This window comes from Tupaia chinensis, unplaced genomic scaffold, assembly GCF_000334495.1.
Source record: "Tupaia chinensis unplaced genomic scaffold, TupChi_1.0 Scaffold000318_1, whole genome shotgun sequence".
NCBI classification, from domain to species: domain Eukaryota; kingdom Metazoa; phylum Chordata; class Mammalia; order Scandentia; family Tupaiidae; genus Tupaia; species Tupaia belangeri.
Window position 1 is genome coordinate 1,195,306 of NW_006159811.1, and position 18,956 is coordinate 1,214,261.

General features: G+C 41.9%; 1 protein-coding gene across 6 annotated transcripts in view; it reads left to right on the top strand.

The window, feature by feature from the left end:
- Positions 1-18,956, top strand: part of TMEM150C (transmembrane protein 150C) — a 79,244-nt gene that overhangs the window by 43,522 nt on the left and 16,766 nt on the right. For 5 of the 6 annotated variants that reach the window (XM_006151433.3, XM_006151434.3, XM_027773058.1 and 2 more), the window contains 4 exons: positions 16,134-16,223; positions 18,042-18,095; positions 18,222-18,254; positions 18,349-18,416. In XM_006151433.3, the coding sequence (XP_006151495.1) occupies positions 16,144-16,223; positions 18,042-18,095; positions 18,222-18,254; positions 18,349-18,416 (235 nt within the window). In that variant the 5' untranslated portion in view covers positions 16,134-16,143. Of the gene's footprint in view, positions 1-3,282; positions 3,385-16,133; positions 16,224-18,041; positions 18,096-18,221; positions 18,255-18,348; positions 18,417-18,956 lie in introns of those variants that run through there. The other variant, XM_014588945.2, reaches the window with a different exon arrangement.

Here is an 18,956-nt window from a genome sequence, read left to right on the forward strand (position 1 = left end):
ACCATTATCAGCTGGCTTAGAGGGCATGCATTATAGGGGATTTTGCTTTCCACTTTCCAATTTTTAATTCCATGTATAGATAGTCCACAATTGCAAGAGATGTGAGAGGAACAGGAATGTCTGAGACTTAGTCCCTGCCTTCAGTTTGTGTAGGAGGAAGGCAAAGAGCTGAGCTGGTTCAGGCAAGGTGAATGTACCTGCTCAGTCTCCTCAAACCCCAGGTTCGAGCTCTCAGCTGGGCAGATCTCTTTCCTCATTCACTGGAAGGTGTGCAAACTGCAGAGCAACTTGCAATGATGATTTCATGAGACTGATTTCTAGACAAGAATAGAAAAGGGTTCACAATGGAGATAAAGCCACATTTCTCATTTGCTTAGGAAAATCCTTTTTTTAAAAGTCTATTCAAAAAACTGTTTCAAGCTGGAAAGTGACCTCAGTAAATGTAGATTTTGAACAGTAGTTTGCTGTGGGTTTCAGTGAGGTCTGGGTATGAGTGGTGTGTGCTGCAGGTCACTGATTTGTTTGGTGGGTTTCAGGGAAGTGTGCGGTGGTCTCAATGAGGTGTGCTGCTGGTCGCAGTGGGGTATGCCATGGCTTAAAGTGGGGTGTGCATTGGATCCCAGAATGGTGCTGTTGGTCTCAGTGAGGTTTGCTGTGGGTCTCAGTGAGGTATGTGTCTGAGCGAGGTGTGCTTGTGTGTCTCAGGTTTGTGTGGTTGGTTTTAGGGATTTGTGCAGTGGTCACAATGAGGTGTGTTACTGTCACAGTGGGGTGTGCCATGGCTTAAAATGGGGGTGGGATTTGGGTCCAGTGAATGGTACTGTGGGTCTCAGTGAGGTTTGCTGTGGGTCTCAATTAGGTTAGGGTCAGAGTGGGGTGTGCTACCGGTCGCAGTTTTTTGCAGTATGTTTCAGAGATGTGTGCATCAACTCAATGAGGTCTGCTACTGGTCACAGTGGCGTGTGCTGGGCTTAAAGTGGGGTGTGCATTGGTTTCAGTGAATGGTGCTGTGGGTCTCATTGAGATTTGCTGTGTGTCTCATTGAGGTTTTGGTCTGAGTGGGGTGTGCTGTGTGTCTCAGTTTTATATGATAAGTTTCAGAGATGTGTGCAGTGGTCTCAGTTAGGTAGGCTTCTGGTCACATTTGGCTGTGTCATGACTTAAGGTGGGGTTTGCATTAGGTCCAGTGAATGGTACTGTGGGTCTCAGTGAGGTGTTCTGTGTGTCTCAGTGAGATTTGGGTCTGAGTGGGGTGTTCTGTGGGTCGCAGATTTGTACAGTGGGTATCAGGGATGTGTGCAGCAGTCTCAATGAGGTGTGCTGCTCATCACAGTGAGGTGTGCCATGGCTCCAAGTGGGGTGTACTTTGGGTCCACTGAATGGTACTGTGAATCTCAGTGAGATTTGCTGTGGGTCTCAGTGAGGTATGGGTCTGAGTGGCGTGTGCTGTGGGTTTCAGGTTTGTTCAGTTGGTTTAAGGTATGTATGCGATGCTTTCAATGAGGTTTGTTGCTGGTCGCAGTGGGGTGTGCCGTGGCTTAGAGTGGGGTGTGCTTTGGGCCCAGTGAATGGTGCCATGGGTCTCAGTGAGGTTTTCTGTGGGTCTTAGTGAGGTTTCAGTTTGAGTAGGGTGTACTGTGGGTCGCAGTTTGTGCAGTAATTGTCAGAAATGTGTGCAGTTGTCTCAATGAGGTGTGCTGCTTTTTGCAGTGTGGTGTGTCGTGGCTTAGATTGGGGTGTGCTTTGGGTCCAGTAAAAGGTTCTGTGGGTCTCGGTGAGGTTTGCTGTGGGTCTCAGTGAGGTTCGATTTCGAGTGGGGTGTGCTGTGGGTCTCTGGTTTGTGCAGTTGTTTTCAGGGATGTTTGCGGCGGTCTCAATGAGATATGCTGAAGGTCTCTGTGGGCTGTGCCATGGTTTAAAGTGGGGTGTGCATTGGGTCCAGTGAATGGTACTGTGGGTCTCAGTGAGGTTTGCTATGGGTCTTAGTGAGGTTTTGGTCTGAGTAGGATGTGCTGTGGGTCAGTTTGTGCTGTAGGTTTCAGGGATGTGTGCAGTGGTCTCAATGAGGTGTGTTGCTGATCATACTGGGGTGTGCTGTGTCTTAAAGTGGAGTGTGCTTTGGGTCCAGTGAATGGTACTGTGGGTCTTAGTGAGGTTTACTGTGAGTCTCAGTGATGTTTTGGTCTGAGAGGGGTGTGCTGTGGGTCGCAGAGTTGTGCGACTGTTTTCAGGGATGTGTGTGGTGGGTATGAGGTGTGCCTCTGTTTGCAATGGAGTTTGGTGCTGAGTGGGGTGTGCTTTGAGTCGTAATTTGTCTCCTGGCTACTCAGAAAAGCCAGTGGAGTAATTCAGTCTGAGTCTGAAGGCCAGAGAACCAAGTGAGGGAGTTGGTCGTGTAACTCTCTGTTCAATGATTCAAAAGCCTCAGAACATGAGGAGGTAGGGCAGCTGGTATGAAATCTGGTGTCCTGAGGCCTGAGAACTTGCAATCTGATGTCCACGAGCAAGAGAAAATGGATGCCACAGGTCAAAAGAGAGAATTCACCCATCCTCCACCTTCTTGTTCTATTAATATTTGGACCTTTGGTGATAGGATTATGCCTTGGCCCTTCCCCCATTGGCGAGGAAGGATCGTCTCTGCTCATTCTACCGACTCCAGTGCTAATTTCAGACCAACTGGTAGTGCTGGACCCACATAGGATGGTTCTATGTTTGCATTCCAAGGCCTTCCTGTGCACGTGCACATTCATGTGCGTGCTCATGATCTGAGCTGGCTGGGGGTGGCTCACCGCATAGAGACCGAATTAGGGATATCTCATTCTTTCTCCCTCTCTCTTACATAAAAGAAATAAATACATAAAATTTAATCTGTGGCCAGCTGGTGCTGGAGTGGTTAAGGTGGTTGGATGCCACATGGCCGACTATGGCGTTCAAGTCTCAGACCCAGCGTCTTGAGAAACACCAGGCATGTGTGTATGCATATCCAAAATCCCAGCATGCCCTATAGCAAAATATAAAAGAATAAAATTCTAATCTCTTCCAGATACACCTGGAAAGAACATTTTACCAGCTATCTGGGCTCTCAGGCAAGTCAAGTTGACACCTAAAATTAACCATCACAGTGATTTTCCTAATTTTGCTTCTAATTCTGCACACACTTATTCATATCCTGTAGCCTTCAAAATGCTTAAAATTAACATGAAATGGCATTGTCTATGAGAAATTAGGGAAGATTTGAGGAAGACAGTAAAAGTTGATTATTCCCAAGGTCTGTTCCAGGTTATCTTTTGTGCAGGTTACTGTATGAAATGAGAGCTGCCTTGGGTCACCTTTTTCAAGATGTGTGGGATGCTGACTAGCTTTGGGAGAACAGGCATCCAGCAGGTAACTGCACCTTACAAATCCCCGGTTTAAATGTTTTTCATTCTGATGATGTGGTCTGAGTGTTCAGGGGAGTTTGGGTTCTCAGTGGCTAATTAGTTCTTCTGGCCATGGGAAGGATGATGTACAATCTTCTTCAGCATTGGTCTGAATGCCGACAAGCACCTCTGGTCTGCTGTATTTCCTGTTTTAGGTCCTTTGGAATCAGTCATCAATGTGAATTAATTTCTAAGAGACTGAAGGATTATTATTATTATTATTTGGAGAGGCTTTTTGCTATAGGGTACATGCACTCGCCAGAAAGACAGAGAGAAACAGAGAGACAGAAAGTGAGAAATCTCCCCCCAGGGGGGATGGCCACGCTGCAATCCCTTCTCCTCTGTTCTCTCAGGATCTTGGGCACGCACACACATGTGCCCAGCATGAGTTTAAGCCGCCGGGTCCGGGACCCGAACCACAGTCGACTACGTGGGAGTCCAGTGACATAGCCATTACTTTAACTGCTGGTCCCAAGGATTATTTTTATAAAGTCATACCATGCTTCACCAAGAGAACGTTATCCTACTTCCTTTTTCAGGCTCTCAGCGAATTCCTAAGCAGCCATCATTAAGCTGGAATAAATCTTCAGTTCCATTGTACTTTCTTTTCCTGAACATAAATGGAATGGACACTCATGATATTAAAATAACTAATTATTGGGACAAGCCAGTGGTGTGGTGGTTAAGGTGCTGGACACTCCCACATGGCTGGCCATGGTTCAAGTTCTGGACCTGGTGGTTTGCTTTCTCACTTTCCCTTTCTCTCTCCTTTTCTGTCTCTCTCTAGTCAAATTAAAATTAATAAATGAATAAATGAAATTAAAATTTAAAAATAAAATAATTATAGTAATAATAACTTCCAATTATTGACTGTTTGACATGCATTTATCATGTGTTTATTATGCCTGTTAATTTTCACTGCAGCCCTAAAAACTGGGTTCTGAGGACCAGCAGTTAGCGTAATGGTTATGTTGCTGGACTCCCACGTAGTCGACCACGGTTTGCATCCCGGACCCTGTGGCTTAAAACTCACGCCGGGCGTGTGTGCGTGCATGCCCAAGATCCTGAGAGGAGAATGGAGGAGAAGGGATTGCGGCATGGCCATCCCCCCTGGGGGGGGTGATTTCTCACTTTCTGTCTCTCTGTCTCTCTCTGTCTGTCTGGTGGGCACACATGCCCTACAGCAAAAACCTCTAAAAAAAAAAAGAATAAAAAATTGGGTTCTGTTATATGTGACCTCCATTTTATAGATGAGAAAAGTGAGGCTTAGAGGGCTGACTCTGGCACAGCAGTAATGCGTGGCTCGGGCCATGCTGGATCAGTATAGATTGTGAGTTTGGTTGTCAGGTCAACATGGCAGGTACATCCCCACGATCCTGGCTGGCTAGAAGTGCTCATGGAGGGATCACTGCGTGAAATCCTGTTGAGGGTGCTTCCCTCTCTCTCTTTCTTTCTCTCTCACTCTCATGAATGGAAATAAATAAACTTAAAAAAAAGAAAATTGAGGTTTAGAGAGGTTACATAATTTGCACAGCATCTCCCAGTTACTAAGTGCCTGAAACTGGATTTGAAACCAGAGAATCTACATCTAGGACATGTGCACACGGTCCTGCCCTGCTGTGAGTTCCCGTGATAATGGAACATGGAAGAATGAACATTTTGACTGTCACCTTTGGCCTAACAATCACTGAGTAGCTGCCAGTTTGTTTGATGAGAAAATCCAAGTTAGTGTTTGGGTCTCATGTATTAGTTTAGCATTTCTCAGTCTCGGTGTGCTGCCTCTAGCCATGGAAGATTCAGCCTGGGGCCAGCTGGTGGTGTGGTGGTTAAGGTGGCTGGATCCTACATGAGGATGGTGCAGTTTGAGTTCCAGACTTGGCTGCTTGAGAACACGCCAGGCATGTGTGGTGTGTGCCCAAATTCCCAAAGAGAGAAATGGAGAAGGGATTGTGGTGTGGCCATCCCCTGTAGGGTGTGCTTTCTCACTTTCTCTTTCTCTCTCTCTCTCTCTCTCTCACTGGTGAGCACATGTGCCCTCTAGCAAAATTTAAGAGAGAGAAAGAGAGAGAGAGATTCAACCTGAATTTCTTTCTCAGATCCTCATTTCTTGAATTTACTGGGCTTATCTGTCCTCTGGGATCTGGGTGGTGCCTTTCCTGTTTTGCTCTGGCTGGTTTCATGTTTAGTTGTTTCTCTTGCCTGAGTTGTTGCTGTCAGAGCCTTGTAAGAGAGAGCCAGTGTCATGAGGGCTCACTGTAATCTTGGCACTGGGAACCGTGGCTATGGGCCAGAAAGGATTGCAGTGATGCTGCTATTTCGAAGCTGTGGATCAGGGACTTCCAGGCATGAGGATCTCATTTTCAGTTACTTCATGGTCAGAACGCTTTATAGGATTTTTGTTTGTTTGGCTTTTTGCCTTAGGGATAAAAGGCACATGAAATAATTGCATATGGCAACAAGACTAGAGAGATTCTTTAGAACTGCTGAATCAGGCATATCAGGAGTAGTCATTTCTTTGTATCTATAAAATAAAATTAGAATGTTACTAAACTTCTATTCTTTATAAACCACCTAGTTTTCACGTTTCTCTTTAGGAACATTATAATGGGATTGAGATAGTCATGATTAGTTATGCCAAATACTGCTATCTGACTTTCCTTTGACAAGTACAAAGGGATTGTCAAAGAATTCATGGAAAAGGAATATTATGAAAAGCTATGCATGGATTTCAAAGTATTTTTACACCAAAATAAATTTGTACTCCAATTCCATTTTCCCACAAACTTTCTAAAGTACTTTTGTACCCTTCTAGACTCCCTTGAACCTCGTCAATGAGATATTATCGTGTTCCTAAAGAGAAATATCTAAAAACTAGGTGGTTCATTAAAAAAAATAGAGGTTTATTTGACTCATGACTATGGTGGCTAGAAAGTCTAGGCATGTGGGACTGTCATCTGGCTGGCCTCTGCTGCAGAGTGAGAACTCATTCACTCTCACGTGACAGAACTAAACCAGTCATAAAGGTGATACCCCCCATTCAAACCCCACCCACTAAGTCTCATCTCTTAAAGGTCTCGCCACCTCTCAGCACCACTACAGTGGACACCAAGCTTCCAGGAAAAGAACCTTTGGGTGACAAACCATTATGAAACCATAGCAATACCCAGTACCCTTGGGCTGAGCACATTGTTGTCCTGAATAAAATCAGACATCTGCTAGTTAAGAAGAGGAGAGGGACCAGCAGATGGCGAGGTAGTTAATGTGTAGGTACTGTGCTGATTCACACATGCTTGACTGCAGTTCAGGTCTCAGATCTGGGACCTTTTGCCTTGAAAATCACACAAGGTATGTGTGTGTACACATGGATGCACAAAATTCCAAGAGGAGAAAGGAGAAGGGATTGTGGTGTGACCATCCCCCATGGTGGATGACTTCTCACTTTCTCTGGGAACACACACACTCTATGGCAAAAGCCTAAAAAGAAAAAAAGAGAGAGAGAAATGATTGTTGAGTTGGCAATAACATCTGCACATTATATTTTAATAATAATTAAGAATATAGTCCCATGACCCAGTGGCTAAGGGAGCTGGATTGCACATGGCCTACCTTGTGGTTTGAATCCCAGCCTTGATGGCTCAGGAAACACTCTGGGCACATGTGCATGCGTGCCTAAAATCCTGACAAGATGGAAAAATGGAGGAAAAGGGATTGTGATGTGACCATGTCCCGCTGGAGAGAGCTTCCTCCCCCTCTCTCACTGGCCCTCTCTGGTGTGCACATGTGCCCTCTGGCTTATAAATGAAAACAAAACAAATAAGATATAAAAAATGTAACCTGAGGAGGATCTTGGCATAGACCAGATGACAATATTAGTGAACTACAGTATTAGTACAAGGGAATTCTTTCTGAAATTATTCTGTGAATGGTGTCAGTTCTGAGAAAAAGAATGAGCCTTAGCCTGAAAGGATCTGATTGTCATTTGTCAATTGTTTAAAGGTAACTGCTTCTAGAAATCAAGAGAGCATTTCAGAAAAACCAGTCACCATTGGTTCTACTTAGAAATTGCATTCTTTTGGGAATAGTAATGCTTCACAGAAATCTTTTACTAACTAATATTTTGTTTCTTGCTGGTACTCATGAAAAGTTTTTCAGAGAGGGCATTGACCTCAAAGATTAAACAATATTGTTTATATCTATGGATTAGGAGAAGCCATGTACTCTTTTTTTAAGAATTATTTAATTTTATTTATTATTGTTATTATTTTTTAATTGGGAGGGGGGGAAGGAGTGAGAAAGCAAGTCACCAAGTCCAAGACTCGAAACACAGTCGGCCATTTGGAAGTCCAGCCCCTTAACCACCACACCATCTGCTGGCCCCCAAATCATATACTCTTAAAGTAACACCAGGTAACCTGATTATTGTACTTTCTCAAACTTAAGATTCAGTGAAAACAAAGTCTTAACTGTTAGCAGAATGGGTACCATTTATTTATTGTTTGTATTGTCTATCTCTCCACGCTGATTTATATCTGAGAGCCTGTAAACATTTTAGGGAAAAAAATAAAACAAATAGTCCTTGTCATTACCACTTATATTGCAAATGAATTACAATGTAATACAAGCTCTTCACATTGGCCCATGACACATATGGCAAATAACTTAAGATTCCCAGGAGGTTAAAAAAATCAGAGATGCTCTTGGTTCTTAGTTACTGTGACAATCCTGGTCATTAGTGAGTGACTCGTTAATCTTTTCTGCTCCATTCCAGCTGGCCCTGAGAGCAGAATGAAAAATTATGGTGGCAGAGAGCTCATTTTTTGATAAATTACAAAACAACAACAACAAAAAGATAACTGAAGACCCAAAGCAGCACTTGCAGTAGAATGTAGTTAAGATTTATGGAAAGGCTAGCTCTCTGCTAGCCTATGTTCTTAGTGCTTTACATATTTTCAGTCCTCTTGAAAACGCTAGAGGGTGGGTACCATTATTATTCTCACTTTACTAATGTAAAAATCAAGGCACAAAAACGATATAATCAAGGTCACACAGCTGGGGTTCCAAGACGGTATGCTGATGTGAGTCAATGAGCTTCTTTCCATGGCTCCATGTAGTACAAACTCTTTCTAATTTATACCAAGCAAATACTTTCCAGCTCCTGAAAATACTATCTAAATTTTTGTGACACTTCACAGTCATTATTATAAGTGGTTTCTCCCAAGCAAAGTTTTAAAAGCTGCAAATTAAGTAATACAATGGGCTTTACTTTTCCATTTGTAGATTGGAGTTTTACCATTGATAGATGGAGTGAAAGTGTCTTCAAGGTTTAGCACTGGCCACAGTAGGTTCTTTGACTTAAGTAGCTTCATTAGCTTGTACTATAAGAACTATCTGTTTGGAATTTGATAATAAGGACATGAATAATTATTTGACCTCAACTGTACAAAGACCTTCCCTTTTCAAACTAATTAAAGTAATTGGAGTCTTAGGCAACAAGCTCACGTAGGCTTCTGTGACACTTTGTTGCTTCCATGAGAATGCACATTTTCTTTCTTTTTTTATATGAGAGTTTTATTTTGTTTTGCTTTTGTTATAGGGCATGTGCACTCATCGGACAGACAGACAGAAAGCGAGAAATCATTTCCCAGGGGGCGGGGGGTGGCCACGCCACAATCCCTTTGCTTCCACTTTCCTCTTGGGATCTTGGGCACACACACACACCTTGCGTAAGTTTTAAGCCACTGGGTCTGGGACTTGAACCACAGTCAACTACGTGGGAGTCCAGCAACGCAATCATTATGCCATCTGCTGGTCCTGAGAATGCACTTTTTCTTTTTCTTTTTTTTAAAGAATTATTTAATTTTATTTATTTATTCATTTATTTTTTCATTTGACCAGAGCAAGACACAGAGCGAACGAGAGAGGGCAAGTGAAAAAGCAAGCCACCAGGTCCAGGACTCAAACCATGGTCGGCCATGTGGGAGTGTCCAGCACCTTAACCACCATGCCACCTGCTGGTCCCGCGAGAATGCACTTTTTCAAATGGCCAGGTGTTCTCCTGTGCAGCTAAAAGACTTCCAGAGCCACACAGACCTTTTACTACACTTTGTTTTCTCTCCAGTGAGAAGTGAGAGCTTCAAGAATGCCAGGTCACAAAGGGAGCAGGTAGAAGACCAGGGTTTTCACCATCTGGCCCCAAGTGTCGAATAGTTCCTGCTTGTGGCCTTACTCATACCACAGATGGGGAAAGAAAGAGTAACAATCACTCAAACTTAGGGAATGACATTTATTGGAAGAAAAGAATATGCTATAGAAATGCAGAGTGCTAACAGTCAGTATTGGCTCTCTAGGAAGAGAGGGCCATCTGGATAACAGTTTTGCACATTATTTGGATGAATGATGCAATTTGGAGGAGAGTCTTCCAAACTAAATCTAAATACCAGAACCCTTTCAAGATTTCTGCAACTCTGGCCCTTTTCCTCATTTTTGCTAGGAACTCATAATTATGCTTAGTTTTTTACTAAGAGATAATATGAGAGGGACCAGCAGTTAGCGTAATGGCTGTGTCACTGGACTACCATGTAGTCAACTGCAGTTCATGTCCTGGACCCAATGGCTTAAAACACACGCCGGGCACGTGTGCGTGCGTGCCCAAGATCCCGAGAGGAGAACGGAGGAGAAGGGATTGTGGCATGGCCATCCCCCCTGGGGGGTGATTTCTTGCTTTCTGTCTCTCTGTCTCTCTCTGTCTTTCTGGCAAGCGCACGCGCCCTATAGCAAACACTTTTTCCAAAAAAAAAAAAAAAGAAGAAGAAGAGATAATATGAGAAGATTAATATCAATAGAATAAATATTTTAGCATTAAAAAGAAGTACAATTCAGAATGCAAGGATAAAATATTTTAGGAGTATTGTGTGTTCCTTCTTTTCTCCTCTTTCCTTAAAGAGGCAAGGAAAAATGTACTGTCTTAGCTGGAAGGTGCCTTGTTTATTTGGTTCAGTAGGAGTAGAGCATATCCTTGCTAGGAAATGAAGTGAAGTTTGGGTGATGCTTTCTAATGTGATCGGATGCAGTGGGCCATTTTATTTTAATGGTGTCTAAAAGGATGGACAAAAGAGAGACATCTCTCACTGCTAACTTTCATTCTCCCACAACAATAAGGTGAACAGGAGAGAGTTAATTTAACAGATCTATTCATTTATTCTTTGCAGAAATTCTTCTGGTCAAGTATCTGAACTTGTGAAGCAGGAGTAGCTTGGAGAGAGTCCAGGAAAACTAAACCAAATCAAATATTCTTCTCCTGGCACCTCCAGGAATCTTTTAGGATCAGAGAGCACATCTGTGTCGTTTCTCTACTATTACAGTTCCTGGGTCACAATAAAAGCTGGGTATGGGCTAAAGAAGGATAAAAAGATTCTTTGGGACAAGAAAAGAGAAGTATCCTTAACAAACTCCTCTTCTTTGGTTAGCACAATCCCACCTGGGAGAGAGAAAGAAGTAAAAGAATCAAAATATGTCAGATAAGGCGTTTATAGTTGAAAAGAATCAGAAACATGCATGTTCTGAAAGAGCTTTATACTTTAGTATTCTGTTCTCTAGAATAGTCTTGGTGCTTAACGGAGTCTTTTGCAGAGCAAAGTTGGTTTAGGAAGATGGAATAGGTAAAGAAACTTTCCTGGGACCAGCAGTTAGTGTAATGGCTATGTCACTGGACTCCCGCATAGTCGACCGCGGTTCGCGTCCCAGACCCAGTGGCTTAAAACTCACGCCGGGTGCGTGTGCATGCTTGCCCAAGATCCCGAGAGGAGAATGAAGGAGAAGGGATTGCGGTGTGGCCATCCCCCCTGGGGGTGATTTCTCACTTTCTGTCTCTCTGTCTGTCTGGCGAGCGCACGTGCCCTGTAGTGAAAACCTCTCCAAAAAAAAAAAAAGAAGAAGCTTTCCTAATCTAAACATGCACACATGCACACACACATGTGTGCACATGCACAAATGCACAGCTCTGATTTTAAGCTTATACTTGTCAGTTGCCAAAAGAACTTGGCATGGAAGACTGTGACTAAAACATGTCCATGAAGAGAATAATCTTCCTGGCACCAGCAGTTAGAGTAATGGCTATGTCGCTGGATTCCCATGTAGTCGACCGCGGTTCGCGTCCCGGATCCAGTGGCTTAGAACTCATGCCTGGCGCGTGTGCATGCGTGCCCAAGATCCTGAGAGGAGAATGGAGGAGAAGGGATTGCGGCGTGACTATCCCTCCGGGGGGTGATTTCTCGCTTTCTGTCTCTATGTCTCTCTCTGTCTGTCTGGCGAGTGCACGCGCCCTATAGCAAAAACCTCTCCAAAAGGAAAAAAAAAAGAATTATTTTATTTATTTAACTTTATTTATTTATTTATTTATTTAAATTTGACCAGAGAGAGACAGAGTAAGAGAGAGAAAGTGACAAAGCAGGACACCAGGCCTGGGACTCAAACCACAGTCGGCCATGTAGGAGTCCAGCACTTTCAACCACCATGCAACCTGCTGGCCCCAGGGATAAATATTCTTAAATCCTATATTTGATAGGAATTGATATCTAGAATATATAAAGAACTCCTACAACTCAACCAAAGAGACCTCTTCCCGACACAACCCACCTTAAAAAGGTATTAAACAAGAAAACTTAAATAGACATTCTCCAGAAAAAATATACAGATGGTCAGTAAATACATGGTCACACAAATCTACATAGGTGGTAAAATTGCATGAAACTAAACACACACGCACACACACACACAAAGTAGTATAAAACTGGTGAAATCTTAGTAAAATTGAAGGATTGTACCAATGCCAATTTCTTGGCTATTGCTATTGTACCATGGTTATACAGGATATTACCACTGGGAAGACAGTGAAAGATATAGAAAATCTCTCTGTGTATTATTTATTACAATTGTATTTGCGTGCAGTTGTAAAAAGAAAATCGTAATCAATGTAAAAATCCCGAAGACGCACCAAAGTACTTCCATTGCAAGCTAGTGATAGAATAGTTATTCATAGACTTATTCTTTTCACCTCTCATGGCATCCTGTTGAGTTAAAAAAGGGCAATTTTCAAGCTGGTTCCATGGCCTAGTGGTAAAAGTGGCTGACTGGATTCCACATTGCTCACTGAGTGATTGGAGTCTCTGATCCTACAGCTTGAGAAGAACACTGGGCGTGTGTGTGTGTGTCCAGAATTCCAAAACGAAGGAGAGATGGAGAAGGGATTGTGGTGTGACCATTCTGCAGAAGGGGTGCTTTCTCTTCCCCCTCTTTCTGTCTCCCTCTGGCAAGTACACACATACTTTAACAAAAAAAGGGGGGAGGAATTTTCATCTATCATTACAAAAAAAATATAGGATGGTTTTTCCAAAATTTGGACATAAGTCTGTCCTATGTAAGTTAAACTAGTGAAAATAAAATGACTTAGGAGAGTAGCCATTAGCCACTTTAGATATATCCAAAACAAACCAAAATAAAGCAGGGCATACTGAAAGATAACAAAACAGTGGGATGTCATGGAGGTAGACCTTGAATGTTAAGGTTAAGGTATTAATTTTTTTAAAATAATTTGAAGAAAATAACAATTACAATTTCTATTACTATCAGGAAGGGTGTCCACACCCTTCTAGAAAGTGGGAGCCCAGAGAAGTGTCAAGTTGCCCTAGCGCTACCCTAGAGAGTGGGGATCTTACCTTAACGAAAGCATTGATCTGCTTGGCTGTTATAGTTGTCAGAGCTGCCATTTATGCAATGTGGGTTATGTGGGAGGTGATTTACTTGTATCATCATAATCCTTAGCATGATCTTGCAAGTTAGAAGTTAGCTCTATGAGTTACACTAAGGTTTAAGAAATGAAGGTACTCATCATCAAAGATCACAAACCCAGTGACTGGCAGAGCTGAGTTTCAGTCCTATGCCTTGCCAACCCATTTCCATGTCACCATAATGCCTTTCTTTAAAGAAAGTCAGTACATAATGCTTTTTTAGCTTGATGCTATAGTCTTAGAATTATCTTCTTAACTCTCTTCACTCCATCTCCCTGCTTCTAAGTTTTGATTTTCCACGTGGATGTTCTTAAAAAAAGGAGCCAATGTACCTGTCCATGTGACAGTTGTGTTTCTTCTTGTACATTCTTAAGCTGACATTTTGATTTATTCACCAATTTATTGTTAAAATGGTTACCATTTCCTCTGGGGCTCATAATTCTGAGTACATTGGCACATTCTGCTCCTGCAGAGATACAAAATACTGAGCTTGAGTTGACCTCCGAGATACTACTACTCTGTGAGCCTCAGTCTTTGACGTCCTCTCTCTCTTCGACTTGAACAATTTCATGTAGGGACATGGGGTTCAAGATTTAAGTAACTGACCCAGACCCAAAAAGTCAGTCATTGATGATGCTGAGGTTAGGAACTAGATTTCCTAATTCCTTTTCCCCCCCAGTGTAACCATCTTGACTGTACTCTTCCTGTCAGAGCACAGCACTTCAGTAACAGATTTAGAATAATTGGTTTGCATACTCAGTCACTACTCCTATTTTCTGTACGTCCTCTAGATGTCAGCTACTGGTAGAATCACTTTTTTTTTTTTTTTGAGAGAAAGCGAGAAAGAGAGAGAGATTTTTGCCAAAGGGTACATATGCTCACCAGAGAGACAGAGAGACAGAAAGTGAGAAATCGCCCCTGGAGGGATAGTCACACCGCAATCCATTCTCCTCCATTCTCCACTCGGAATTTTGGACATGTGCACACATGTGAGTTTCAAGCTGCCAGGTCTGAGATTCAAACTGCGGTTGGCCATGTGGGAGTTAAGCACCTTAACCACTATACCACCTCCTGACCCCAGAATTACTTTGGACAGCCTAATCAATAGCTTTATCATGAACCCACAACTTTTGGGGCATAAGTATTAATAAATGAGTAGACACTGACTATAGTGTGTATGTTGAAAATGTTCACATTCTTCCACTGGAAACCCATGCACCGCAAGTTTGTATAGTGGCTTTTATATATTGCATGTGTGCTAGATGTAAATAGTTGTATTCATTAGATCCCATCTCAGTATTTTCACCATCTGGTATAATACATGGCACAAGTAGGGTGCCAATAATTTCTAACTGGATTCAATTGGGTTGAATTAAATTGATTGAAAGTCTTTTAACTAGATCTATAATTTATTTAACATCCCTGGCAAGAAATGTGTTTTGACTAAAGCATGACTATTCAGAAACACGTTAGGTCCAGGTGTCTGTCTCCTGTTCTGAAAGACCAACTTAATTGGGTGTGCCAGTTCTGAGAACTAAAACCTCTTGAGACCTTGCAGAGAAATTGGCTCGCCAACCTAAAGGGAGTATCATGTTCTTTCTCTGGTGCCAACACTTGGAAGGTCTAGAGAGTCCTAGCATGTGAAAGCAGATGTCAGATCCTCAAAAATGCAGCAATGCTGGTTCAAATCCAGTAAATGAACTCATTGCCTTTCATTGTAATAGAACTAAAAATAATGAGCATTGCTATCTTCCTAGAGGTGCCCTTTCATCACCCACATTTCATCTGCTTGTCAGGTCACCAGTGGAGGTCACTAGGGCACTTCCTTTTCTTAGAACAGGTGGGTATTTTTTGCCTTTAGGATTATGTTGGCATCTAGTGTTTCGAATGGATTTTGTTGATGGTTTTAGTCAAGGAGAAGATGTACAGTGATATTACTTTAACACCAATAATTTTGTGTAGCCACTTTTTATAGCTTCTAGTTTTCACTTCATTTGGGCAGGGTGGTGATGGTTTATTCATACATTTTTGTTTTAAAAATGTAGCATCCAAAAATGCCTAACATTTGTATTCTTTACTGATGTGTTATTGGAAGTAAGTTAAAGTTATACATAATGCATTATTCTCCAGATAATTCATCTTTGGAGTCTTCTGAGATTGTTGCTCAATAACACATCATGAGAAAAACTCAGATTTGGAAAGCCTTTGGCATTTCCTTCTCCATTGCTAATTTATTAGTAACTTTTTTTTTAAAGAGAGATTTTTGCTATAGGGCACATGCACTCTCCAGAGAGACAGAAAGTGAGAAATCACCCCCCATGGGAATGGCCATGCTGCAGTTCCTTCTCCTCTATTCTCCTTTCAGGATCTTGGGCATGCACACACATGTGCCCAGTGTCAGTTTTAAGTCACTGGGTCTGGGACTCGAACTGTGGTCAACTACATGGGAGCCCAGCAACATAACCATTACGCCATCTGCTGGTCCCATAACCATTTGTTTTTAACACTTTTGTCTTCCAGGCTGTAGACTTACATACTATCAGATCCATAAAGCCTAAATGTTAATAATAATACTAAAATTAGGTTGGAGCGATAATGCCTTTGGTACCTAGCTTTTCTCCAGAAAGTTCTAACACAAACAACTTTTGTCCTTTCTTAAATGTATTGATCTGTATATATAAAGATCCATGTTTTTATGAGAAAGTTTCCATTAGTTCTCAACCAAGACTTTAAGATATTTAAGGTAATGTTAAATACGTTTACTGCCCAAAGGATTTCTCTAGTGAGTAGGGGGCAGTAAGGACACAGAGCTGAATCAAGGTTTCATTAAATGTGCTTTTTAAATTTCCTATTAGACAAACTTCTTCCCATCTTGAGGAGTGAAGCAAATGTTTGCCTTTATTATTAATACCTCTTTATTTCATTTCAGTGGCCCAGGCATGGATGGAAAGAAATGCAGCGTATGGATGTTTCTACCTCTTGTATTCACTTTGTTTACTTCCGCTGGATTGTGGATAGTGTGAGTATTATTTGGTAAAGGTTCAGGTGCAATGTAGATAAAAGTGTGAAGTTTTGATAGGATCTAATTTGCCTGTATGAATATATTTGTAAGTACTTTAAATTAATGTGTTTACTCATTCAGCCTTGCTGAAGTCCCTGTTTTCTTTTCCCATCTTCTGTTATTCAAGATGAATAACAAGAGGGAGTAATAAAGCATGCAAAGCAGGTAGTGCAGAATACTGGTTTCAGTTTGTGCTGGTGTGTTCTTGTAATGCACATTCTGTAAACTGGTTACATGGATTCATTATTTGCAAGACTTTCTCATTTGATACTAGCAAGCTATGGATTCCATTCACATTCACATTCACAGTCCATTCCTAGTCCAGGCCTGACATGTTTCTTTTCTTTCCCTTTTTCTTTCTTTCTTTCTTTTCTTTTTTCCTTTTTTTTTTTTTTTTGAGAGTTTTTTTCCCTATAGGATGTGTGTGTTCCCCAGAGACACAGAAAGTGAGAACTTACCCCCCACCCCCAATGTGGCCACACTGCAATCCCTTCTCCTCTAGTCTCCTTGGGATTTGGGGCACTACACACCCATGCCTGGTGTATTTTCATTTGCCAGGTCCAGGACTCGAACCCAGTCAAATATGTGGGAGTCCAATGACGTAACCATTATGCAGTTTCTAAAATGAATATCATTACATTAACAGTCCCTGTTTACCATAAAATGTGCCTGCACTTGTTTGTTTCAAGTAGTGGTTACTTTAATTATTCCTGAAAGCTCCTCAAGAAAGGCAGACATATGGAACCAGCAGGTGGCATAGTGGTTGAGGTACTGGACTCCCACATGGCCGACTATGGTTCAGGTCCTTGCCCTGGCAGCCTGAAAATCATGCCAGGCACATGTGTGTGTGTGCCTATTCAGGAGGAAAATGGAGAAGGATTGTGGTATGGCCATCTGCCCTGGTGGTGGGGAGATTTCTCACTTTCCCTTTCACTGTCTCTCTCTAGCAAGTATATACACCATGTGGCAAAAAACCTTAAAAAAAAAATGTAGATACGTATACCCAAGAAATTAGAAACTTTAAATTCTAATTTTAACTTGCTCAAAGTTGTAAGGTTTTTTTTCTTCCAGGTTCCAATTAGTGCCATTAATTTGGGGGAGTGGTTTGCAATTAAGGATATATTAATATCATCATTCGTCCTTCAAAGAACTAGCTGAGGGACCAGCAGATGGCATAATAGTTACGTCACTGGACTCCCACATGGTCAACCATGGTTTGAGTCCCAGACCCAGCGGCCTAAATCTCATGCCAGGGGACCAGCAGGTGGCGTGGTGGTTAAGGTGCTGGATTCCCACATGGCCAACTGAGGTTCAAGTCTCAGACCTGGCAGCTTCCTTTCTTACTTTCCCCTTCTCTCTCTCTCTCTCTGGTCAAATTAAAAAACAATAATAAATCATAGTAAAAAATTAAATAAATAATTTTTTTGAAAAACTCTCACGCCAAGCACGTGTGTGCAAAATACCAAGAGGAGAATGGAGGAGAAGGGATTGCGATGTGGCCATCTCCCCAGGGGGTGATTTCTTGCTTTCTATCTCTCTCTCTCTCTGGCCAATGGGCAAATACATACGCCCTATAGCAAAAATCTATCTGAAAAAAGAAAAAAAAGAACTACCTGATCTGAGGGTAAAGAATTATAGTAAAAGAGCATTTTCTAAAAAAAAAAAAAGAAAAAGAAAAAGAAAAATGATTTGATTTGATGCAGTTAGTCTAATAAAACTGGAGAACAATCTTGTTTTTATAATTTGTTTTATAAACTTATCATTCTTTCTTGATAGATACTTTATAGCTGTGGAAGATGACAAAATTTTGCCATTAAATTCAGCTGAAAGGTAAAGTTTATCTCTGGGTAATTTATTGGTCATCCATAATTTAAACAAAAACACTGCCACTGGCAAGGTGAAAACTACAAATGACCATGCTTTAATCTGAGCTTCTGTGTTTTTTTTATTATCCAGGAAACCTGGTGTGAAGCATGCACCATATATAAGGTAACTTGATAATTCTGTTATGTTGGAGCTTAGGAAAAGTGGGGCGGGCTATCAATTTTATCAGAGTATTAAAGAACGTTTCCTCTTTTTCAAGCATTGCAGGTGACGATCCTCCTGCAAGCTGTGTATTTAGTCAAGTTATGAACATGGCAGCATTTCTAGGTAAGAAGAATGTGAAGAAATGCTTTATGTGTTTTGGTACATTTCTTTTTTAAATAATTATGTAATTTTATTTATTATACTATTACTTTTAAATTTGCTATAGGGCATGTGCACTTCACCGGAAAGAGAGAGAGAGAGAGAAAGTGAGAGAGCAAGTTGCCAGGACTGGAACTTGAACCGAGGTTGGCCATGTGTGAGCCCAGTATCCCAACCACCATGGTTTTTACATTTTTTTTTAAAAATTTTGGTATAGGGTGTGTGTACTTTCTGGAGAAAGAGTGAGACAGATGGGACCAGCAGTTAGCGTAATGGCTATGTCGCTGGACTCCCATGTAGTCGACCGTGGTTCGCATCCCGGACCCGGTGGCTTAAAACTCACACCGGGAGCATGTGCGCGTGTGCCCAAGATCCCGAGAGGAGAATGGAGGAGAAGGGATTGCAGCGTGGCCATCCCCCCTGGGGGGTGATTTCTCGCTTTCTGTCTCTCTTTCTCTCTCTGTCTGGTGAGCGCACGTGCCCTATAGCAAAAACCTCTCCGAA